Raw genomic sequence first — 25220 nt, forward strand, 5'->3', positions numbered from 1 at the left:
CAGTGAGTAACAAATGCTTTTCTCCTCCTTTGAAGCAATGTGAAAGCTTTTCAATTTCCTTTGTTCCTGCTCTATACACAGCTGCAAGCAAGAATTCCAGCTGCTGTGGATATTCCAAATCAACAGGTTGTGGTTTTAAATACCACCGAAGTTACCCAAGCTGTTAAATTCTCAGTTTAAGCACCCAAAGTGCACGGCCTCCAATGTTTATGCCCTTGTTTTCCACAGAAGAAAAAATTTAAACGACTGCAACAAGCTGAACTCCATTAATCTGCATATTTCTGACACAAGGGGAAGATAAGCCTGAAAACAGTAGCAACAACACTTCAGAAAAATTAACTTGAGGTTATGTTCTCAGGGTGATGCAAGAAGAAAAAGTCACATTGCTCCTCCAGGCTCTGCCAATTTGCTTTGGCTTCGTTCTGTGAACTGAGGAAGAGGTTTGCATGTGTGTACTGGACATGAACTTTCTTTAAATTGGTTAAGTCACATGCTCATTATTACAAAACATTTCAGAAGTGCAACAAAAATCATATGATTTCATGTCTGCTGCAGATAGGTTCCTTAAGTGCAATTAAGGGCTCCAAACCAGTAACTATTGAACTGCTTTTTGTAACATTAGCTATTTTCACCACTTAACTCTGAATGCCAGTTTTACATGGAGATTCCTTAGACTAACAACAAACTGGAAAGGCAAATGCTAATCAAAATTCTTTTACACAAATACATTCAGAAAAGGAAACTGGGAAATTACTCCACCAGAAAGAGTCTTTCAAACAGATTTGATCCTGCTCAGGACACAGGCTGCCTGTTCTGCTAATCCCGAGCAATTAAACATTTTTATTCTTTCCCCTTATTTCTTGTAAAAAACCAAAAAGGCTGCAACACATTAAAAATATAGGGCACTATTGAATTCCTTGTCCCCATGGGATGGGAGGCTGTGAAAACTGGCATTCACCTACGAGATTGTTTCTGAGCCCTTCTGCAGGCCAGGGCTGCTGGAGCCAACTTTTACAGGGATTGAAAAAAGCATCATTTTCATTCCACCTAATAATTCCTTGGGCACAGGGATATTTAATCCTTGTAACACTCATTATCAGCAGGAATGGCCATCACAGACATGCCGGGGACTAGTAATGATTTTAATCTCTGGCTGAAGTTGGCTGCTGATGGTTTGGTGACCTGAATGAAACCCCTTGTGCAGGTAAATCCTCACATTTCACCCCACAGAATGCTCAGCCTGGGCACCCACAGCTCTGCAAAGTCATCCTGGGATGATTTGCAAAAATCAGCCTTTTCACTTTCTGGAAGTCACCATTATCTTTGCTAAGTGGACATTTAGTTTCAGAGTGACAGAAGCAAAAATAAGTCTCTTTAACAGCTTCCATAAGAAGTGAGCTGGAATTAGGACAAAAGAAACACGCTGGAAGAAGGAGCAGCAATTGCCAACTTGATTTGGCTTACAGGAAATTAGCAAGCAATGTTTATGTACTCATGAAACATTCCAAGAAAGCATAACATTACATTAGACACCACTGGTAGACAGAGGATGCTCCCAAGGGAAAACCCAGAGGAGACAGAGTTCAGTGCAAAGGTAGCTGACAGGGAATTTGAAGAAGGGGGGGAAGGGTGAAAAAGTGGGATACAAATGTTCCTATTCCCTCGTCCCTTCTCTAATCTAATCCAAGGAACACAGCTCAGATCACGAAGGCACTGCCTGTTCTCCCTCATGGCTGCTCTGGAGGACACGAGATTCCAGAGGCTGCAACTCTGTTCATTCATTCCTAAACTTAATTCTTCTCATAGCTCAGTTTTTAAATGCTGCAGATGAAGCAAGAGATGTTTACCCTCAGCTGCATTTTTATTTTCTAGCCCTAGAAACTTAGCTATAAATGCCATTTTTATTGCTTGTCTCCATTAAACAGATTTCAGCAGAGGAAGAAAATAAAGAGAAATCTTATATATAATTATAGTCTTGTAAGTATTTGTATGTTTAGCTACTTATTGAGCATTCAGGCAAATCTGGCCTCTCATTAGGTGTGAAATTTAAGGTGTACTTTGCTTTTTGACAGGGCTGTGAGTCCACTTTTCTCTGTTACTGTTTTGACTTTAGTCTGTAAATTCACATAACCTGACTGGAATTTTTTTAACTAACACAACTGCTTACATTAAAAAAATTGTAGTGACCAATTACCTGATAAATTAAAGAACACCAGGGAAGGCATCAGATACTGTTTTTAGAATTTCCTTTCGCTGCATTTCAATTGGACAACCAAGAATTTAGTAATTAAATCATCAGCTAAGACAGGAAGTCAGCAGCAAAATAAAGTTAATTTGGCATGTAGTTCACAGCAGATGCATCTGTGTAAACTGCAATTCCAAATGATCTACATGTAATGAAAAAAAACAGCCTAGCTGACCAAAATCCTCTAAAAATTAAACTTCTACAAGAAGCTGCAGAGAAAAAAAAGAGGAAAACGGAAAGGAAGTTCCAATGGCAGCGTTTCCTAAGACCCTGATTCACTTAAACAGGAAAAGCAGGACAGCTTTTAAGTGAAACGTGGAAACAGGCAGAGAAACAGAAATAAAATATGTAAAATTGTGCAAAATAACACTTTTTTATTGAATCCAATTCACTGATGCAGCCCAGAACAAGCTGTGAGACGAGGGCCTGAGTCCTGCAGATGAGGAACTGCAGCTTCACTTGTGTTACAGCCTAAAATTTTTGAAATTATTTCTTGCTTAGACCTGAGAGCTGCCAGATCATCTGGGGTACAGACACCCTGCCTAAAATTTGCCTTTTACATCAACAGCCTTCAAGTTTTCTGCTGGCATTTAGCAAACAGCACTGCAGCTGATAAAAGATATCCTATTAATAAGCATTAAAATTATCAGGGCTAAAAGGTTCACCAGGAAAGCAACTTTTCACATTACCTTGGGCAGTGTAAACCATCATTATTTTGCTAATTCAGGAATTTTTGTCTATTGCTGGCCACAGAAATTAAATACATCAATGGAAATTGCTGGTTTTCTAAACAAGCCTTACCCACATGCAGGCCTCCAGCCTGACTTTTGAGATGATTGCCCACAAGGAGATGGAGCCTTCAGTTGTCTCCTCATCAGGGCAGATAATTTGATCCGGGTAAGGAGGCTCAGGGAAATTCACAGAGTTACATTCATAGGCAGCAAGAGTGACTGATGCTATGTGTGGACCCTGAAAAAAAAAAAACCCAAAGAAATTTCAATTGCATTTTATGTTAGAATAAAAGTTCAAATTAGCCTCCCCCAACTGTCCCTAGGCTAAAACTTAGTGCTTCTCACTTTGGCCACTGATAATGTGATTTATGTAAAATTCTTGTTTGTTGGCTGTTTTTTTTTTTTTTAGACTATCTGAATGGCAATGCTGAGCCACTAATGTACTTTAAAAAAATTAAATCTTTCTTTTGAGCCACTAAATTGTTAGGGAGCCTTTCAGTTTTTGCCCTGCCACTTATGAGGTTGCCAAGGAAAAAAAAAGAATCCTTACTTCTTATAAAAACCAGGAGTTTTCAAATATTTTACAATGCTCTCCTTAAGGTATTTATGACCTACAGCTTTATTAGAGGAGGTGTTTTCCCTACTGCTGCTTTTAGAGGATTAGGCATTTAAATTATGTATTGATTTTTTTTAATGACTGGGTTTAATGACATCTTGCAGCAGACTTTCTTAACTTCTGTATTTTTCTCCAACAGCCAGTTGTTTAATTTGTGTCTGTTTTTTCTGAGTAAACAAGAAAATGACCTCACTGCTGTTTGCTAAAAATGGTTTGAAATGTAATTCAAAACCTAAACATTATTTAAATACCATTTAACTGAATTAATTTTAGTCTCCATCTTACATTGAAAGATTTTTTTTGGCCAGACCTCCAAATAAAATGAGCATAAAAATCTATTCAAGAAATGAACTGCTGCATAGTTTAAAAACCTGAAAGAATTGCCATTATTTTTAATACAAAAGAATTGAGAAGCAATTCAAACAATCTGAACACCAGACATTGTACCTAAAAAACAATCACTTAACAAAGGTCATGGAAACACTGTCCAGGGAAAAAAGAGGGGAAAAAAAAAATTACTACATTAAACTGAGGTCTTTATGTAAAAACCACAGATTTAAATAAATCTAAAAGTTTCATTAAGTGCAGAACAAATTACACAAACCTTAACTTCTGCTATTCATTATTTTATGGGTTTTGACATTGGGCTGGGAAATATTGCCAGCAATTTTCTTCTATGTTTTTATCTGCAATCTTAATTTATTTTCATTTTATTAGAGTGAAAAAGGGAGTTTGATACCCCCCCAAAAAATCAAAGCTAAATTTATTACAGACCAGAGGGAAAGTGTGGCAGACCTGAGCACTGCCCTTCCCTGCACAGGGCTCCCAGAGCTCCCTTTGAAATGCGGGAGCCAGGGACACATCCAGCCCCCAAAAGCTTCATTTGCACATTAAAGGGTGAAATTCCACCGCAGGTCCCACACAAAAGGAGAAGCTCCATCACTCCTGGATTTGCTGGGAAGATGAGGTTCACTCACCAACATTTCACAGCTCTGGACTGAGGCAATTACATCCCCACTGTAATTTTTCAGTGAATTAAGAAAGTTGAAATAAAATACCAGTTTATATTTTCTGTATGGCAGCTGCAACTACTGTTGTCATATGCAAACAATTCAAAATAAACCCATTCTTCTGGCATGCAGTTGGTAAAGCACAAGCTGCTCTGATAGCAAAAAAAATTCTTTTATTTATTCCTTGTTACTTTACAGGAGACTAATTCCAAGTGCTTGGGTGTATTTTGGATTGCAGAAGTACAGAGCCTGTGAGATGATAAATGAGGCACAGTTTCTCTTGGGGAGAAGAAGATTCATTGAAATAAAACTGAAAAAGAGTGGATCTGGAAATTGATACACAAGAGTGATTTTGATATGGAAGGGAGAACAAAGACTGGGAGAATGAACCAATGAGCAATAATTTCTATTATCAATATTTCTGTAGGCCCCAGTGGCAATAAACTTCTTGGTACTTGTAGCAAGATCGTCTGTCCACAGCAGCTTCAGAGCTAAATAAATAACATCTCTCTATTTTACTCATCGAGGGCAGATGCAAAGAGAGTTGAAACTTCCCTAAAATTGTAAAGTACATTTATGGCGAACCTGGGAACCTCTTTCTCCACTGCACTCTGAAACCTAGGGAATTTAATCCCATCCCCTGCTTGCCCCTCCCTTGCCCCTCCCCTTGTCTGACAGCTACCTTGGGACCAAAAAAGAAAGTCTCAAGCCATTATCCTAAAATTAATGGTTTTCACCTGCAGAAATTTGCAGTGAAACTCTCCTGAAAGGCAGATTTGCATGGAGGAAACTCCCCCATGTTTGAGTTGTAAATGACCATTCCCTCGGCTCCCTTGAGGCCGTGGCCAAGGCAGTGAGATACGTGTGGGAATCCAGAGGTGTGGCTTTCACTTCCACAAAATTTGGAATACACACCATAGAACAGAGCAACTACAGCCAGCTGCTTATTTAGAATAGCAAGAGATAAATTTAATCACTACTATCAGCAGTGATAAGCAGCCCCCAGCCCTTGCAGGGCTTCAGGATTTTCTTCCCAAAGTGCACCCAGGGTGGATAAAGCGGATCCTAAAATTCCAGGGGAGCACACAAGGACAAAATGCCCAACTGGAGATGTTGCAGGAGCCTCTCCCAGCAGAGCTGCCACACTGAAGTGGCTGAACAACCTCAAAACCCTCCTGTTGAGAGCCCTCCCAGTCTCAACAAATGTCTGCAAAAGGCAAAATTTCACAGGGAGTAGCCAATGGAAAAAAAAAAGGCATTTCACAAAACAGCTGCAAACAGCCACCTGAAGCCCACGCCAAGGGAACAGAACTCTCCCAGAGCAATGTAAACAATTCTATAATGGAAAAAAGTCGGAGTGATGGAACCCACAGAAGCCACATTTGAACTGGAATGAGGAGTGAAGCCCAAATGGTTCGTTTAGAGTGATGAAGTGTGGGATGGAACCGGAGCGAGCCGAAGGGAAGCAGAGCAATCCTGCATCCTCCTCCTGTGTCTGGGTGTCCTGTGGGTCACAGGGACACTGTTCCAGGCTTGGCAGGCTCAGAGCAACACCCCCAACATCTGCTTTTGGAGCTTCCCCAAAGCCCTGGTTACCAAGCACCTCCAAACAATGCTTGGCTGAACAGGCCCAGGGCTGCAGAGGGCTGGGAGGAGGAACGGGAGGCTTAGCGGTGGTTCATTTATATTTCATTTGTATTTAGTGATGGTTTAACTCTGAATGGAGCAAGGAACCAGCTTCAAACAGGCTCGAGGTGCCACCTTTGGAAAATCCCTGACTATATACCCAGGAGGATTCATTCTCATCCAGTTTTTTAATCCTCTTCACAAATAACACTCCTCCACCCTCTCCTCCTCCTCCGCATGGGGCCGCAGGAAATACTGAGTGTTTTGCCTCCCTGCAATAGTTCAGTTTGTTTCAACACTTGGGGAAGTCCTCTCAGATGTCCCCCCCTTGACTGTGACTGCAGCTCTACCTTTGAAAAGGGCATTTGCAAAACTGCTTCAAACCCCATCACACCAAATACTAAATCCCGGGCAATTTAGATGTGCTCCTTGCCAAACCAGGAAAAGTTGCTGAAACTCAAGGCATGTAAGATCCTGAACACCAACTGTCTTTCCCTCACCCTCTTCCAATGATTTTTTTTTTTTCCTTTTAAGCTGCAGGAGGTACTAACAAGGGATAGCAGAGAAGAAATTGAGAAGCATTCTGCTGACTCGGGTGAGAAACATTCGCTTGCCACTGCTGACGACCAGAAGGAGCCTGTGGTCAGGCCGGAATGTGATGTGTTAGAAATATCTGTACAATTTGCAAATCAAACAAGACAAGATTTGGTCATCGAGATGAACTCAACATAGATCTATTTTTTAGCAACAGCAGTTTAGGGGAGATTGGAAATCCCTGCCTGCACAACCCCAGTGTCTCAGAGAAGGTAACTTCGAACTCTTGAACTCACAGGCCTTCAAAGGAGTTTTGTTCCAGTGATTGAAGGCACCCAAGTCGGAATGGCACAGCTAATCCTCAGAAATGAGTTACTTAAAATGATGTATTATGAAATTTCTAGAAAGTAAAATCTTTTTATCTATAAATTATGCTTGGAAATTCATCTCTGGAAGTAGAAAGAGACAGCAGCCACATGTAAAAAAAATCATGAGTTAAAAATCCTTAAAAACATGCTGATCTGTATAATTCTTACAGCAGAAAGTCTCTACCATAAGGAAAAGTGACTGAATATCCAATGAAAAATTAATCATATTTTCACATTATTAATCATTCTGAGCACCTGGACTGGGAAGTCTATTAAAGCTCCAAACAATTCCTGTATCGAGTGTTGGTTTCTCACATTCCCCCTTCACAGAACGGCCAGGCTGCTCAAGTGATACAAGAACAACCACATCTAATTTTAACCTTTTATTTTGGGGCAAGATATAATTTTAGACTGGCTTTAATTTAGAAACATTTCTCAAAGAAAAGTGATATGTCTGCCAGCAAGAAAAATATTACCCTGAACTCCTTGCTGAACGTAATGCACTAAAAATCTGTTTTCTTCCATGGATACGCTGCTTTTCATACTGGGTTCAAGACTCAGCCCTTGCACGGGGGTGGGGAACTGTATTTGATGGAGATGAATTGGAAAAACAAAAGCTTGCTTCTCATGGGAAACATTCTGCAAGCGGTGCCCCAGGCCACGACTCATCCCATACTTATCCACGAAGTCATTACACCTCTCCAGAAAGTCACACCACGGTACAGCATCTTTTTTATCTCTGAGAGCGGTGAACAACTACCCACAAAGAGAACTGCTCTGTGATTAAGAGGGAGAAGCTTGGTCTGGAGGTGGCTGGTAAATATGTCCAGTTTGTCTGTCTGTGTTACGAGATTAAAATGTCTCATGATTCTATAACGTCTGGTATGTGGTGCTGGCTGCAAATCAGGGCTGGGGATGGAGGATCCTGTACCTAGAGCATCCTCAAGTGACACAAACATCCATCAAGTGGTCAGGGCTGGGTTTAGAAGACCTTCACAGCATTTGAAGCCACGTATTAATTTTACACTCACGTGGCTATGGGTAAGATTCTATTCCCACTTCAGCCAAGCCTTGCCCCAGAGTGCAGAGCTGATGGAAATTCCAAATGATCGGCCACAAACTCTGAATTTAACTAAACAAGAACCACTGAGGGAGCAGCACGTGGCACCACTGCCTGTGTAAAGGGCCACGGTGCTGCTCTGAGGAGTAACATGAAAAGCAGATGTTTTTTAAGGCTGTGGTCCTCACTACCTTCTATAGAAGCAGACAGACTCATGTCAGGGGAGGGCACAATTGCAAGAATATAAATTGATCCTCTTGTGCTGACAGAAAACTAATAATAAAATAATAAAATAATCTGTCCTTGCCCTTCCCTAGCCGTTCACTCATTTCTGAAGAATAAACCTCAGCATCTATTCAAATTGCTACCAGCAGTTGCGATTGGCTTTAGAATCTCCAATTAGAGATCGGTTTGCACAATTATCGTTATTTCCAACCTGCTCCAGGAAGCAGGACATGAAAGGTATAAAGTTCAGGCTGTGCATAAAGAAAAAAAAAGTAGAAACTCCAGGGAGCAAATGAGGAGAAAGCACAATGTGCCCTCCCGGCAGAGATCTGACAGAACAAACGTTGAGGAAGTGGAGAGCAGATAATGAAAACAGGGCGTCAGCTTCTAAAAGGTAAAGTCCATCAACCTTCAGGAGGAAGAAAAGGGTGCAGCCATCATCCCATTAACTCCTCCATTGTCCCATTAACTCCTCCATCACCCCACGGGACTGTTCTTGCACAGTCTGACCTAAGCCAGCAGTGTTGGGTTTACTCTCTGTAGGTGTCTACAGGGATCAGACACAACAACGGGTGCACTTAGAGGGACCAAGACTTCAAATGAACGTTTTTCTCCTTGAAAACACCACTTTCCATCTCAGATTTTTAAAATGCAAGCGAGCCACCAGAAGATTTAAGAAACACCCAGATTGCACAACTGATTTAGCAGCAGTGTTCAGTTAACCCAGCAGACCCTCCCAGTTCATCAGTGCATTATTAATATCAGTACTGCAGTTTCAAGCAGAACAGAGCCCAGGTGAGCTGTAAGCAGGAGTTTCTGGTGAGATACTTGCAAAAATGATTTTTAAAAAAGTTTTATGTTGATTCAAGTATTCCAGCTGGAGGAAGTAGTCTAAAGACAGGAAAGAAACAAAGGACACAGTAAGAGACAAAAACGACCCTCACACAAACAGGCTCCATTTCAACTTATTTTAGAATTAATTTCTGCCTTCTGCACCCTCCATGTATTTTTCTTTAAACCCCCTCAGCAATTCAATAGCAGTAATCTGAGCACAGGTATTAGACAGAACCCGTTTTTATTTCCTTTGTTTTAGGCTTGCAAGTTGATGTGTGAACTGGAGAACAGTGAGGGCTGGAAATGAACACCTCACTTCACAAGAAGAATTCAGCACTGGGAAGGGGAGCACTGCTACACCCTCCCACCTGGCTGAGGCAGCTCAGCCTTTGTTTCTCACTTTTTCCTTTACACACAGAACCATCATTTTCTGGGTTACTCACAATAGTTTTGAATGATCTGCGTGGAAAGTGCAAAACCTCTCCTGAAGCTGATAATTACTATGAAAATACTCCTGTATTAGTCACGAGGAAGTAAATGAAGGAAAAAAAAAGAAAAGAGAATAAGTTGTGTGGGTTTCTAAATTATTCTGTGTACTTCATAAAAGTGGAGTAAGCCTCATTTTTGAGCTTCTCTTTTAAGAAGGACTTAAGTAATTTTTATCATGAGTCCTCTTACAAGCTCAGCTCCTGGAACAAGAAGACTAAAAGGAATTAGGTTTGACTTAAAAAAGCTTTCAGTAGTCCTGACAGGAAACCGTTTATTTGTGTGGGTTTGTTTTTTTAAAATTATTTACACCACCAACATCTTTTTTTTCCAAGATAATGGATTCATTATTGCACAAGTGTCTGGCTTTCAAATCTTCAAATTCTAACCTAAACCAGTTTGGGTAGGGCCAACACAGGACTCATTTCAGCTGCAAACTATGACTGTTTGGGGAGGCCAGAATGTGACCACTGGTGAGGGGAACCAATTCAGAATGAAAGTGAGATGCTGAGCCCTCAAACCCAGACAAACCCAGCCCGGCTCTCTAAGGGTAGCACTGGCAATAAGGGCACTGCCTTTCTGACTCACTTTTCTCTTTAAAGGCACATTTCTGCTCTTTATTTTTGCTGTGCCCTCTTCCACTCTGCTGCCGAGCAGCCCTGTAAGAATTCCTGACAAACCCACATATTCCAGCGCTGAAATATCCGGGCTGGTGTGTGACCTCGGCACAACCATGGCTATTGTACCTCACATTTCCTGTTTGTGCTCGCCCAGGGCCTGGCCACCAGCACAAACCCCCTCAGCAGTTACCCCCTCGGCTCCAGCAGCAGCAAACAGAATCCACATTTAAGCAACAAAAACACAAACAAATGCAAACAGCCAGAGCTCGCCCTGAGCTTTTGACCGGTGAGGAATTCGGTGCCATTCATCCCTTCAGGGATTTCCCATCCCCAGGGAGAGGGGACGTTTCCCGCCCTCAACCACTCGTTTTTAAGCCCATTTTTTTGGCCACATCTTTGACAGTCCGTTTTTCAGAGCTGAAGTGAAACCAAAGCACGAGGCAGAGCGTTGGGTGGGGATGGCCACAGCCCATGATCCCAACCCAGCACTCCACCTACTGTCCCCTGCTCCGGAGCCCTCCGGCACCGCCACCTCATTCATTCATTTTCGGCAGCAAAGATCTCTCAGAGATGTACAAACACAAGAAATTCCTCATGAGTTACCCTCAGCCATCCTCTGCTGGTAATGAGGTGATTCATGCTGTTCATATTTTAATCTACCACCAACAGAAAACATCGCAGGACCGAGGAAAAAGCCATGTGCTGCTAAAACCAGTATTTAGAGTCATTAATCATAATATTTTATTTCCTACAGAACCACATCATGATTACTATTTTTAAGGGTTGTTTTTAAGGAATTGTGAAAAACCTTTAATGGGCTGCAGGAAAATAAGCCAGCAGACTTGTTTTGAAAGTGTCAGAATGGAAAGGATTCTTGGAAGAGTGGTCTGCTTCCCTGTTCCTGCGATGAAGATCTGCTCTGTGCCAGTCCTTAGCTCAGTGCCAAGTGCAGCATGAGAATTGTTTCCCAAAAAGCCATGTCAGATTTTACATCTAGTGCTGGCAACAACTAAGGAAGCAGCATTAAACTAGGAACTGACACATCAGACAATGTTCAGGCCCTTTATAACACATAGAAAGCTCTCAAATCACAGGAACAGCAATAAAAAGCTGGGTGTCAAACTCACACACTCGACCTGTCCCTCTTGCACCAAGGATTGGTGACCAAAAAAATCCCAATCAGATGTGAACCAAAATGATCCTGAGGCAGTAACACCCCTCCCACACTAAGGCTGCTTTAAAACTGTCAATTCCACTTTTAGCAAACTGTTTCCAAGTACTCTCTTCTCAGCTAACCCTGGGATCTCTCCTGGCACTGGAATGCAGCTCCAAAAAGCAGCTGGTGAGAGATGCTCTAAAAGATCCAGACAAATGACAGTTTTCAACACTGGAAAAACAGCTAAGCAGGCCAGGGTAAGCAAACATCAGAGTTATTCATATACTGCAGCCATTGCATAACCACTTCCAGTGCTTGGGAATGGCCATATCCAGTAAATGGATAATCCAGTGTATTTAATTCAGATGCACCTGTGTGACAGCTGAAGGAGCCTGAGCAGGTGCCTACATGCCATCAATTCCTCCACGTGCCCTCAGTGGCACAGACAATGCTGCAAGTCCCAGCAGAGCTCAGCACCACATGGGTGGGCCCAAGGGCATTGTTCTCCCAGCATGTAATTGCATTCCCAACAATCTCCCTGTACATCCAGCTTTAAAATGAGCAATTAATTAAAAGCAATTTGAAAGCACTTACTGGGTCTATTCTCTATTGCCAGCAAATCCAGGCACTAAAGCAGGGGAGGATTTGTTTTGTAACTTTTCCTTTCTTTGAGTCAATGGAAGAATAAGTTTTACCATAATGAAGAAACGTAATTAAAGTATATGGAACATGAAAAGTAGATCAACGGTAATGCAGAAGTTAATATTGAGAGCCCCACTTAATGTGTCATATTTCTACTTTTAGAGGGAACTGCTGTAAAAATAACAAAGCAAAATAGTTACAGCTCCTCCCTTTGAGAGCTGGAGCTTCTAATTGCATTGTTTCCAGATGGGTTAAACCCAGAACACTTCTCTGAAAGAGTTCACCCCTAAAAGCTGCAGCAGCAGCCTTATGTTAGTACTCTGTGTTCCCTCTCACAGCAGCTCCAGCTGAGCAGGTATCAGGCACTGTTTTACTACAGTGATAACATATTCCATGCACACCTTGCTGATACAGCTGCAGTGATAAGAATATTAACAGTTCAGGTACTTAAAACGGAAACACGGTTTGCCAGGGCCAGGAACTGCTGTTTTTACACTCCTTCTGCCATCTAGTGGCAACAACCGCGTGGGTTCCACCGAGGTGTAAACCATGAGGTGCTCAGACAGGGCCCAGAAGGTGTTAATTGACCTCAGCAGACCATGCTAAGAAATAAATCTTGCTCAGGAGAAAAAAAGGGAAGCAAATCTTGACTTCTCTTTCTTCCTACACTCACTGCCTTCACGAAATTCCCTCAGTGTAATAGGAACATGCTCATCTGCCTCATATATTTAAGGCAAACCAGCATTTCTTCTGTAGTATTTACATTTCAGATGTTGATGGTACATTTTTATTAATTTTACTCTATAACCACCTTCTAATCACTCACTGTAACCTATTCAGTCTGTTTCCCCCTCCTAACAAAGTTATGTGAAACCTTCCCTCTTATGTTCCAAATAAATACCTTCCCTCACAATATTAAACTCAATTTCTTCTCCTGGGTGACACATCCCTGTAATCTTTGGAAGACTGTTCACCTCTTGAACACCCATCGTAAGTTATATTGATAAATCAACTGAGAATTTATATTTTCTGTAAGTTACTTCAGTGTCAGCTCAGGTCATGGCCAAAGTACATCCACGAGGTTCACGTACCCCACAGTATCACCAAAGTGATGTATTACGGAATTTAAGTTTTCTACATTGAAGTAATTTAGAACTTTGATTTTTAAATATAGAGCAAAAGAAAAGTTAACTCATTCCACCTCCTTTAAGAAAAGAAGTGGTGCTGTCTTAGGAAGATTTCATGTGCCAAAATCATCTTGAAGTGGCCTGGAGTATGACAGTGCTCAATGCACAAACTTGGTTTTGTTTAGTAGGAATTCCTTCCACAGTCTTTAGGACAGAAGCTCCACTAAGAGTAAATCTGATGCTACTCATCCCATGCCATTCCATCTCCCAGGCACTGCCCTGCTGGGGGGAAAGGCAGGAGTTTCTTGTAGTGTTTTCTGTGTTATTGTTAATGATTAAAGCAGTTCTGAAAGTAAACATCTGTAATTGTTCCAAATACAAGATGACATTTGTTGCACGAACTGGTTTCAATTATTTTGTGGCCATGAATCCTTTTCTTGAATCCAGGACAGTGGTTTCATAAACCAGGAACTAATCCAATGGCCAAAAGCAAAACACACCCAAACATCTCCCTGACTTTCATAGCTAAGTTGAGATAAACAACATCATGCAAATTTTCAGAAGATATTTTATCTTCATAGGAAAACATTTTCTTCCTATTATTTCCAAAGCAAAATTAATACAGACTGAACTTTAAACCAGCTGCCTACTTTTGTGGTTTCAGTTAGAAAAATGATCATTTTAAGCTACTAAAAAAATACTCTGAAAAATTTTAAATGGAAGCACTTGAGCTGCACACAGCAGAAAACGCTTCATTTAAACGAGGAGATTAGAGGATAGAGCTTGCAGATTTGGCTCATTGTTTCAAAGTGAGGATTAACCAACAGCAGGCCAATATCCACATCAATAAACACAGAGCTTACAAACTACAAAACAAGGTGATGCAGTGTAGAACACGAACAGCATCCACTAGAGCACCAGCTTTAGAAGTACTTGATGTTTAGAACTTGCAGAAAATTATTTATTCACGTATTTTAAAATCTGCACCAATCAAAGTACTCAATTCAGAAAGGACATGGTGTGGAAATATCCTTACCAAGTAGAGCAGAAAGGTGTGGAGACCTGTTCCAAGCCCAACAGAGGAGAGAATGCCCAATCCTACCCAGTAGGCACACCAGAAGAACTTCTTCTCCATGTACCGCACATACTGAGCAAGGAAAGTCACAAAAAAGAAAAAAATATATAAATTATGATATCTCCAAGGGAGAAAATTAAGCTATAAGTCAACACAGACATTTATCTGGATTATAACAACTGAAATAGAATCCTAGATACTTCTGTTTGCAATTTATTATAGTTACAGCACAGACACATAGAGAAAACAGTGCACTTTCAAAAGAAAAAACCCACATCTTGCAATCAGCAAGTTTCCAAGGAGATAGATGAAAATTCAGGTTCAACAGTAGGGGGTTGAAATCCAGAAGAGGCCCACGAGAAGCAAGCCCCAGACAGTGTCTAGTAGAGCCCAGGCAGCTCAGAGAATTGTCTGAACAGCTTAAATAAAGGAATATAATCAGCTGCACTCCCAGTGAGTCTGTTGGATGTTGTACCTTGGAGCAGTGAGTAGCAGGTTTGTTATTTTTAAGAAAACATTAAAATGCTGGTTGTCTGCTGCACACAGACATCAAACCATTTTATCTCTCTGTATGTGCCTGTCCCAGCTGGGCAGGAGACCCTTCCACAGAAACACAAGAATCATTTCTTGGGAACCACGAAGCTCTGCCACGACTCAGGGTAACATTTTCCCTCAAGAGCTCCCACCACTATGAAAAGCTTATTGACAGCAGCTGTGAAGGAGTGCTGCAGCACCCAAGGTGTGCTTTACTCAGGAACAGATGAGACACCTCCAGATCCAACACAACAGATCAAATGACATGGCTCATCCCTCCCCACCTCTGAAACACAACTCATGCACAGCCAACGGAGCAGTCACGACTTGAGAAACAAACCCGGAGTGAGCAGTTCAAAAGGTACATTATAAATTCATGGAGATCCCAGCACAACTCATTCAATTCCCAGAACAGGGACAGGGAGTGTGAGGCAGCCAGGGAAGCAGAGGTGGTACCTGTTGATGTGCTCCTTCGATGTAGTACATGGCTGTGAGCAGTGCCAGTGCCAGCAACACACACACCAGGACACCTCGCCGACGCCACAATCTTAAAGACAAATGGCAAATTAGGGTTTTTCATCATTGAGCATGCATTTCAAAGTAACTCAGTTACCCCTGGGGACTGGGGCTGCCTGGATGTACTCAGCAGGGACAATGGCAGCTGAAAAGTTTGTTCTAATAGAAGTGTAAACCTCCCAAGAAAATATCTGGGGAGCCTTTACTCTTTAGGGAGAAATCTCTGCTTCGCTGTCAAGCGAGATCAAAGTTCAGCCACGCATATTTAATTTTTTTTAACAAAGAAAAACAAAGTAACTGTCTGAAAACAAACACAAGTTGAAAACAATTCAGCTTCTGGAGCCAAGAGTCAGACCCAGGCCCTGAGCAGCAGCTGTGGCCAAGCACAGAGCAGAGCAGGCCCTGCACTGGCCCTGGGCAAGGACGAGCTGGGTGGAATTCAGAAATGCTGATTTCCAACTGTGCTGCTGGGCAGAACCACAGTGACAGTCACAGGAACACATCTTTACATTATTTTGTTTCCCCTCATCTATTAAAATGAATATCTTGTAACAGCTCCAAATTTGATAAATATATTTTAGGTAACTCTGAAGCATTAGGTGAGTAAAGGGAGAAAAGTGTTTTCCAAAGTAATTTGCTACCAAATAATTTTTGAGCATGTTTGGTTTTACGGTTCTTTTTTTCTGCTTGATGTGTATGTGGCCACACACAGTAGATTAGCAAATACACTTATTATTTTCCAGAAATAAAATTAATAAAGATAAATGAAAAACAAGTGCTAGCATCACTTAAATTTCCCAGACTATAACAGCAAACTATGAATGTAACTTAGACAGAGAGAGATAGAAATGTGAGACATAATACAGGAAAACAGTCCCAAATATTTCATATTAAGCAAACTGAAAAAAACACTCAAAATATTTTAAAATTAAAGTTAGTGCTGCTTACATTAGTACAACAACTGAACCTTCAAGTGATTTTCATTCAAAACACAACTTATGCAATGGAACACAGGAGATCATTAAGAGTCAATCTGAGGTCTCAACTTAATAGCTTACAATAGTCAGGGTTATTTTCTGTAAAGATTCTGTCAGGGGAGTGCCAGACAACTGAATGTGCTGCTCAGCAGAGGAGGCAAGTGCTATCTGTAACAGAATTGCATGTCTAGGAAGCCAAATAAAATTTGAGGTCTTAAAATAAATCCTCAAATGTTATTTCTGCTTAGTTTAAATAAATGCTTGGAGATTTTCAGAAATTACAGATGTCAGACCCAGTAAAACAGTTCTCAGAGACAATTCCTAATGGCAGTTGAAAGAATGTACATAATAAAATAAATAGGCTTGGGGGTTAGATTTTTTTGGGACGTGGTGTGTAAAAGGGAATTAAGACTACACTACATAAACCTTGTATTTTTCATACAAATAATTTCAAAAGAAAATGGAAAATAGAAGTTTCTCTCAGTAAATCTGAACTGCCAGCACCTCAAGCCTAGCCCTGAGGGTCAGTGAGCACAACCCTGAGCACCAGGCTCAGCTCACCCTGCAGAGGAGCAGCCCAACAGCTGGAGTCACCCAAGGTGACATTAGATCCTGCCTCCTGACTGGGAAAAGCTTGGTGAACTCAATCCCAAGCACAACAGAGCCCAGTTACCAACACAAGCGCTGGATGGCTGCTACTCTTGACATGTTTTGGCAGCCTAAACCCTCGGGCCTTGTGCCTTAAGAACTGGCTCTACATTTCAGCACTAACAGGGAATGGCAGGACTGGTCCTAACAAATTCTCTCACTGGAATAAAAGCTGATTTTATCCAGTGTGAAAATAACACTCAGGGAAAGTGCTTTAATAAATCATTTCCTGCTGTAAAAGGGCCCACAGAGAAGCAAAGTCCTCTTTACAGCATCATAAACATCACTGCAAGCTCCACATAACCCTGATCTCTGCCCTGGCTGAGCTATTTGAAGATTACTCAGTGATACCAATACCTGCATTAGTAGGTCAGTGCTTAACACCGCAGTTGTAACTACAATATCCCCTGCCTTAAGGGTCGCTAAACACTGTCCCACTCCTTCAAATTGGAATATTCAACTCTTCAGAAAGGCAGTTTGCCATCTGCTCCCCCAAGCACCTTGCTGCATTTAGGTAATTTAGGCAGAAGGTCTGAGTGCACAGCTACAAGTGAGGGATGTTCCAGCAGCCACCTTTAAGGAACAAAAATAAACACGTTCTCTGAAAAAAACAGTTTTCAAGTTGTGAATCATCAGGGAAAGTGAGATGTCAGAATGACCTACTGAATCAGAGCATGGGTTTCCCCAGAACGCTTAGTAGAAGTTAAAGAAATGATCTTTACTTTATGGTCCATTCCTTCAAGTTTATTAGAGTTTCCAGGCAAAAATACTGCAAGGTAACAAGCGGTTTTTTCCACAGTACAATATTCAACCTCTCCTCTCGTTCCCTTCGCTTCCGCTCACTCAACATAGAGGAATCTGCAAATGAAAAGCAAAAGAAATATGTAACAGCACAGGCTGGCAGGTCAGGTTCTATCCCACTGAAATACACGGATTTCTTTTTTATTTGTTAAGAAGTTAACGTGAGCTCTCAGTCATCTTTTCTCCTGATCCCAAAGCATCTGCTTCCAGTGCCTCAGGATTCAGGTGATATCCAGGAAATGCAGTGGTTTGCTCCCCCCTGTAGCTGGCAGGCATTCAGGAAACCAGGGTGCCACAGGCCTGGCACCTCCAGCAGCCTTTCTGCAGGGCACTGCCCGGGGAGCTACAAGCAGCCACCACCCCAGGTCAAACGTGACTTTAGCAGCCACTGCAGGGACATTTCACTCCAAACTTCGGAGTTGGTTCTTTGGCAGGAGAGCTATTCCCAGCCTCCTGCGCTGGAGGCAGATGGAATTACACGTGCTCTTTATCCCCCTCAGCCACCGTGTAACTGGATAAGAGCACCTGCCCTCCCAGCCAGGAGCCTGTCCAGCTTCCCCCAAACTCCTCCTGTGGAAAGGAGCTGCTTTTGGAGCACAGCCCTGCCTGGGACTGAGCTCACACCCAGCCCAGGCCCTGCTCACTGCCAGGCAAGGACACAAAAAGGTTTTTCTTATCAAGGTGTTATTTTGTGCTCACAATCAGATGAACAAACTCTCAAACCCAAGCTGGTTTTTTTGGGGGAGAATGGCTTGTTCAAAGGTTGTCAAGCTAAGGAGCAGTAACAATTTTTAAACTTTTAAAGAAAAGGAATTCTGGAATAAGATTTTAAAAATAATACCAGTAAACAATGACAAAATACACTTGTATCCAAACAGACACCAAACTTGTTTAAACATCACTTACTACACAGTCACAACACATGTATGCTATTTTGCATTGTAATAATATTCATAAATTTTAGATTTTTAAAAAGTTGTTGCATTTAAAATATTAATCTCATCTGATCTCCAGCATATTGCAACCCAAGATGTATTATTTCAGTCTTACTCCAGTAATTGAAATATTCTGCCTTATCAGATGCTGATATTTACACAGGAATTGCAGATCTCATTAGTCACACAGCCCACTTAATTCTGTATTCCTTAGCTGTAAAATCAGTTGCTTTAGATGAACTAACAGAAATCCTGCAATGGCAAATTCTGGAGAACATCCACATTCCCTCAGAGTTACAGCATGATTTAAGGCTTTAAGTAAAAGGCTTTAATTTGTTCCATACATACAAACATGCAGTTAATCTTTCTCGCTTAATATGTGTAATAAAAATGTTTCAACCTTGTTTTTATGACCTTGTTTTTAGTAAAAGGTCGTAAAAGACAATGGTGTAAGACTGCACACAACTTGAGAAATCACTTGATTACAAAACTTAATTAAATGTGGAACTGGCACATTCAAAGCTGACAGGAAACAAACAAAGAGGATTATAATTTCCATACTTTACTACACAGCACAGATAATTCAGTGACACAAAAATCATCATTAAGTGTTTTCAGGTTATTTTGCATGACTTCTAAGCATTAACCTCAGGCTACTTCAGACATACCAGTAGGAAAAACAGAGGAGAGGCAGGAGGTGAAGTAGTTAAAACTGTTTTGTTGGTAATTTATCACTGAAACCAATAAATTAGAGTGACATTGAATTTCAACAGAACAGCTAGAAATTGGGAGTCTAATAACTGGATCTGTCCCAGTGTAAAACAGATTTTTATTACCAAGAACTAACTTTTCAGTGCCAAAGGGTGGGGTTGTACAGCCTGACTTCCATAGCCACACATTTGCCAACAGAGTTTAATTTTTTTAGGTTTTCTTTTTTTGTTGTTGTAGCCCCTGTTGGTACCCAGGTCAGCTTTGTGGGGCTTAAATGTATGTGAACCACAGATCAAGAGGAAGAGAAAAGAGTGTAAGAGAAACGTGAATGGAAATACACAGCATAAATCTATTCCATGGCTCTGAAATCCTAAATCCTCCAGGCTTCAGGTTTAGAGCTGACTGAGGTTTCTGAGATTGATTCAGGCATTGAGGCCCTTTGCATTATGTGGGAGTAAAGTCACAGAATCCCAGAATGGTTTGGGTTGGAAGGGGCCTTAAAGCCCATCTCATTCCACCCCCTGGCACTGGCACAGGTGCCACTCACTAGATTAGGTGGCCCCATCCAGCCTGGCCTCAACAGAAAAGCAACATCAATTCCTTTTCAATCTTGTGCTGGTCATTTTCCACCCCAAACAGGCCAGCTGAGAACACAAAGTGATTTTCCACCTACCTGTGAAGTTTCCATTGTGCTGCTCTTTGCTCATTCTTATGCGTCTCTGGTCACAGTCTGTGCCATTCTCTGCCATTTCATAGATCAGTCACGTGTGGGGATCTAAGAGCAGAAGAAACCCAAAAAGCACAAGGTGTGTTTCTGGTTAGAAGGACTCCATGGTCAAAGGATACAGGCAAACACCCAGCAGCTCTCCAAATCCAACTCACAGTCAGTCATCCTGCATTACACCATCAACCAGGAGAAAGTGATTCAATTCCCACAGTGACAAAGATTAAAACATTCCCACCTACATAATTCTAAATTTTTCGCTCAAATGGCAAAACTCCCTCACTTCTAACAGCTGAACAAAAGCTCTTTTAAACAACCCCTTCCACGACCCAACCCACTGTTTGGGCTCCAGGAGGAGCAGAGCTTCATACAAACCGCACTTCCATCCTGAGATTGGTGCTTCAGGTTCACTCCTCATCCTGGCACTAAAGCTTTGCAGGTTGTTACTATGTCAAAAACCTCCCTGGCTGAAAGATTAGCCCTCAGTGCGGTAACCAAGATACAGAGCTGCATCTCCTGTTTTGCACAGTCTGGTATCTCTGAAGCACAAAAGGCAAACTCTTCAGAGGACAAGAGCTCTCTGATGGAAGCTTTGCTCACACTGTCCATACTCTGCTGGTTTAGCCTCTCTCTAGAGATATCAGCCCTAAAAAAAAAAAACCAAACCAAAAGAACAGAAGTGGTTTTCCTTATCCAGGAGAGTAAATAATGCAAGAACTGGGGGCCAGCATAAACCAGAATGTTGCAAGAGCTGTCTTTTTTTTTTTTTCCCTTAAAAAAACCCCAACATGAACAGCTGACAATTCTTATGCAATCAAACACAAAGAGAGTAACCAGTCAGACTCCTTGTTTTAAAAACCCTCTCCGGAATCTTAGAACAGTTTCTGGAGTTTTGTTTTGGAAAAGGGAGCCCCACAAAGCTAAAACATCTTATTTGCACTATATTTCTCCCTGTAAGCAAACCTGATTTACAGTTTTTGATACATTGCTTTTGTTGGAAAGAAAAGTGGTGCAGTATTAAAATGACAGGTTATATAAAACTGTCCAGTGGAGGAAATTAAAGTTCTACAGAAAAAATACTTCCCCATTGATTTATGTTAGGCTTAAGAGCCAAGCAGCAACTCAGGTTTGGTAAACAGGAGTGAGATCACCCCCTGGATTCAGACTGCAGCAATTTTGTCAAATTGTTAAATAAAATGTTCCAAGATTTCAGGTACTGTATTTGGCATTTCCAGGGTCTCACAAGTAAGTTTTAAAAAGGTGCTTTCTAAACAGGTACAAGCCTTGTGCATTACTTGCATTACAGATGAAACTGCTAGCTATAATCTGATTATTAAAGGTTTTAGTTAAAATCCAGTAGTGAGAAGCATTGAGGTCTAAGGAAGGAGTCCTTTCTCCAGCACCTCCCTCTGACACAAATTGTGCAGAAATAGAAATCTGTCTGGTTAAACAAGGCAGCAGAAACTCATCTCAAGCGTGTTACAGTTTTTATTCACTGCAACGTGAACCCCAGAATACCCAAACCACCTAAAAAATTTGCAAAAGCTGAAAAATGCCAAGGGCTCCAGAGTCAGCCAAGGACAAGAGCCCTGAGCTGCTGCAGTGGGAGCTCTACAGCATCACTCTGCAGTCACCTGCAACCCAGGGATTGCTCAAACCCCAGGGAAACGTGAACCTCTCCCTCTCCCCAGGTGAGTTTAGAGCAGCCTGACACTCTGGGAGCCACTGGAGCTACCCCAGTCCTCAGGTGAAGATAACTGGCCAGTTGCTATGGCAGTATCAGGATCAAATGTTCAGCCACCCCTCAAATCCATCAGGACAGCGAGTCCAGGTGGATGGTGGAGGGTTTTGTTTCTACTGACTGCACTTACTTATGCTTATTTTTATATACATTTAAATAAGTATCTATGAACATCTACAGTGTAAGTTTATATACACACATACACATGTATGCCACATGAATTTACACACACAGAGCTCAAATTGCAGAGGGCAATATTTAAATTACACACCCACACACGGCAAGCCTGATGTTCACAGAAAGCTGCTTAGGAAGCAAAAGCCATCCAGAGCTGTTGAGCACCCACAACCACACTAAAAAAAGTGGTCTGGTTTAGGGAACTTCAGTCACATTTTGTTGACTTAAATATAGCAAAGATTAGAAAAAACACCACAAATTTCAGTGGAAGCCACACGTTCCTCATTTTGAAGTCCATCTTTTTCAATGTGGGCAAATCTAGCCTTCAAAATTAAAGTCTTAACCGGTTTGGTCTCTGCTCTCAGCTTAATTACACTCCAAGGAAGTTCATTTATTGTAATGCCAACTGCCCTCCATGTTTGATGCTAAAGCCCAGGCTGTGCACAACACTGAATTCCAGTGCAATCCATAAAATTCCTGCATCGCTGGGGGGGTCTCAGGTGTGTTGTTCCCTAGGCATGACAGCTTTTTTTTCAGGAGCTCAACTGCCAGAGCCACTTTTACCCTGCCTGCTTGGAAAGGCACTAATCCAGGATTAGCTTTGCATAACACCACCTCAAGTATACAAGTCAACATTTGCAGTAAAGCAGATGAATAATCCTCATCCATACTTCTGTAGGACAAATACTTGTCAAGAAGGTCTTAAAGTTCAACCATTCTGAAGGAAAGCTCTAAAAATTCCTATTTAAAACCAGAGCTGGCTTGGAGAGTGGATACCCATCACATGGCAGGGCTGAACGGGCTACAAACCCTTCCTGGCTCCAGAAAAGAACCTCCCTGGTTTGCCCAAGTCTAATTATACTTAAAGCATCTTAGCAAAGGGACTGGAGGATGCACATCCCCTCAGCTCAGCACCCTTGATCTGCTGTGCTGCTTGATGCCCATTAGAATCACTAGTCCTGCACTAATGCCTTCTCACAGGGATTAATTGGAGTGGGAGTCTGACCCCAAATGGAGTTGTCCTTCATTAACTCACTCCATATCCTCAAGTCTACACCGAATCTATGAGAACTCACCACAGGAAATTAAATTCCATCTGCTAAACAGAACTTCACTTCTGACAGATGCTGGGAAAGACACAGAGCCCATCTCTAAAAATAAATTTGCCTACTACATGGAGTAGTTATCAGCAAACATAAACTATTTAAAAGAGCGAGGAAAACAACTATGGACAGTTTTTGTATCAGGGTGGCTTAGATCATTTGTTAGAGCTGTGCTCACACAGGAACTGCTTTGTAGGGCTGAACAAAAAGCCCACAATACACCATTGTGCTTTAGTGCAACCCAAAACATGAAGTATAAAAAGACAATTATTGCTAGTCAAAAATGCAAATTAGTCAACAAAAAGGGTTTATGGTAACTGTGACTGGCACTTCACAGCATAAGTGAGACAAAGCAAAACAAGCTATCAGAGCATGAGAACACAACAAAATTGGGCACTGCAGTATCTGCTTTCTGTAATCAGAGAAAAAGACTAAAGTCTCTTCTCTGAAGCTCTGGGGAGGCTGTGGAAGCACCCAAGTGTTGGGTGCACTTCTGCAAAAGGAAACAGTTTTGGACAAGGCAGTTGGGTGTTTGCACACTCACTTGGAGGAGCAGAATGTGGACTCATGTTCTGTACTAAGGATTTTTGGAGGACTCCTTTCCAGTGTGCTGGAACAACAAGGAAGCTGTTTTCATGATCTCACTGCTTTCCCAGACATTGTTTGAATCACTAATTCTTACCACTTCTTACTGAAAGAGCCCTGACTCTCATCTCTATCAGTTCCTGGTCACACAGCTCCCAGAACCAGGGCTAGAGCATGGAGCATTTTGTTGTTCCCCCCCCAGCCACCTCAGGAACACATCATTTCCAGTTATTCCTTGCATTTTAAGCCAAATGTTCCAATCCTGCTGCTTCTTTCTCCTCAACTTTTCTGATAATTATTCTTCTTCTTTCTCTACACTCCTGTCCTTCCCTTACAATAAGGAGAACAAAGGATTAAAATCCAGCCTTTCCAGGTGGGTAAGGAATTGCACTAACCTAGACAGTGCTGCTCATCTGTGAGGGGTTTTTTTTCAGTCATGAAATGCTCTACAGAGAGAATAAGTTAACAATTTCCTGGCAAAGAAACAGCTTGGAGAGCACTTTCCCTCGAAAGCCAAAGACTGCCTGGCACAGGAACACACTCAGGTGAAGGATGGGATCAGTTTGGAAGTGAAACATTACATACCCCTTTCAGCTCCTCACAGTTATTCCCTCTCCACCACTTCTCCAGGATCTGAAGGCAGTGAAAGAGCCAACCACGTCCTCAGCTCTGCAGCACTCGAGCCCAAAGCGACTCCTCTTGCAAACCTGCTGCCCCTACAGAGCAAGAGAACACCGTTCATGTGACACTGAAGTGACACAGCCCCTCACTTGGAGGTTAATGACTTTCCTGAAGATGACAGAAAATAGAAAAAGTAACTGCTCGATTTTTTCCAGTCCTTCAGCACTCCTGGGAAGTATTCAATTAAAATAAATTAGGCCACATCTGAAAGATGTTCCAAATCTCCACAGATTTAGCTGTAATGGGTTATTTTGATATGAGTGCATTTATTCCCATACTAAAAATGTTTTCCCAACTAAAATAGTTTAATTCCTCAAAGGAGAAGTAATTCAGTTAAAGACCACAGGATTCCATTTTGTGGGTTATGCCTCTGTACACCAGACCTATTTTCCAATTCCTACCCGAATAAATCATCTTAGAATTTAGAGTTAAAATTCACATTTTTTTCCAGAAAGACTTTGGGATGCCTTTTAGGAAAGACCGTTGTAACATGAGCTTCAGGAATGCCATGAAATTTCTTTTGAGTTGACAGAAAGTTCTGTCCCTACCATTAAAACCGCATATATTAAACTGTTCTTTTTGGTGTGTTTTTTCTGGTGAAACATGCATTTTGATTACATCCAGAAGTAGAATCAAGTGCTAAAATAATTCAGTAGAGACGCTGTGCAATAAATAGATGAAAAGGTGAGACCCAGGGATAAGAGGATATGCAGAGGAGGCACAGCACAGATG

General features: G+C 41.6%; 1 protein-coding gene across 5 annotated transcripts in view; it reads right to left on the minus strand.

The window, feature by feature from the left end:
- VMP1 (vacuole membrane protein 1) overlaps positions 1–25220 on the minus strand; it is a 60859-nt gene that overhangs the window by 33386 nt on the left and 2253 nt on the right. Inside the window, exons 2-7 of one of the 5 annotated variants that reach the window (XM_048324479.1) lie at positions 24393–24523; positions 20151–20252; positions 17753–17888; positions 15346–15436; positions 14317–14427; positions 3047–3214 (exon numbers count right to left, since the gene is read on the minus strand). In XM_048324479.1, the coding sequence (XP_048180436.1) occupies positions 3047–3214; positions 14317–14427; positions 15346–15436; positions 17753–17888; positions 20151–20226 (582 nt within the window). In that variant the 5' untranslated portion in view covers positions 20227–20252; positions 24393–24523. Of the gene's footprint in view, positions 1–3046; positions 3215–14316; positions 14428–15345; positions 15437–17693; positions 17889–20150; positions 20253–20359; positions 20431–20576; positions 20680–24392; positions 24524–25220 lie in introns of those variants that run through there. The other 4 variants (XM_048324482.1, XM_048324483.1, XM_048324480.1 and 1 more) reach the window with 4 other exon arrangements.

This window comes from Corvus hawaiiensis, chromosome 20 (assembly GCF_020740725.1).
Source record: "Corvus hawaiiensis isolate bCorHaw1 chromosome 20, bCorHaw1.pri.cur, whole genome shotgun sequence".
In the NCBI taxonomy this organism is placed as follows: Eukaryota; Metazoa; Chordata; class Aves; order Passeriformes; family Corvidae; genus Corvus; species Corvus hawaiiensis.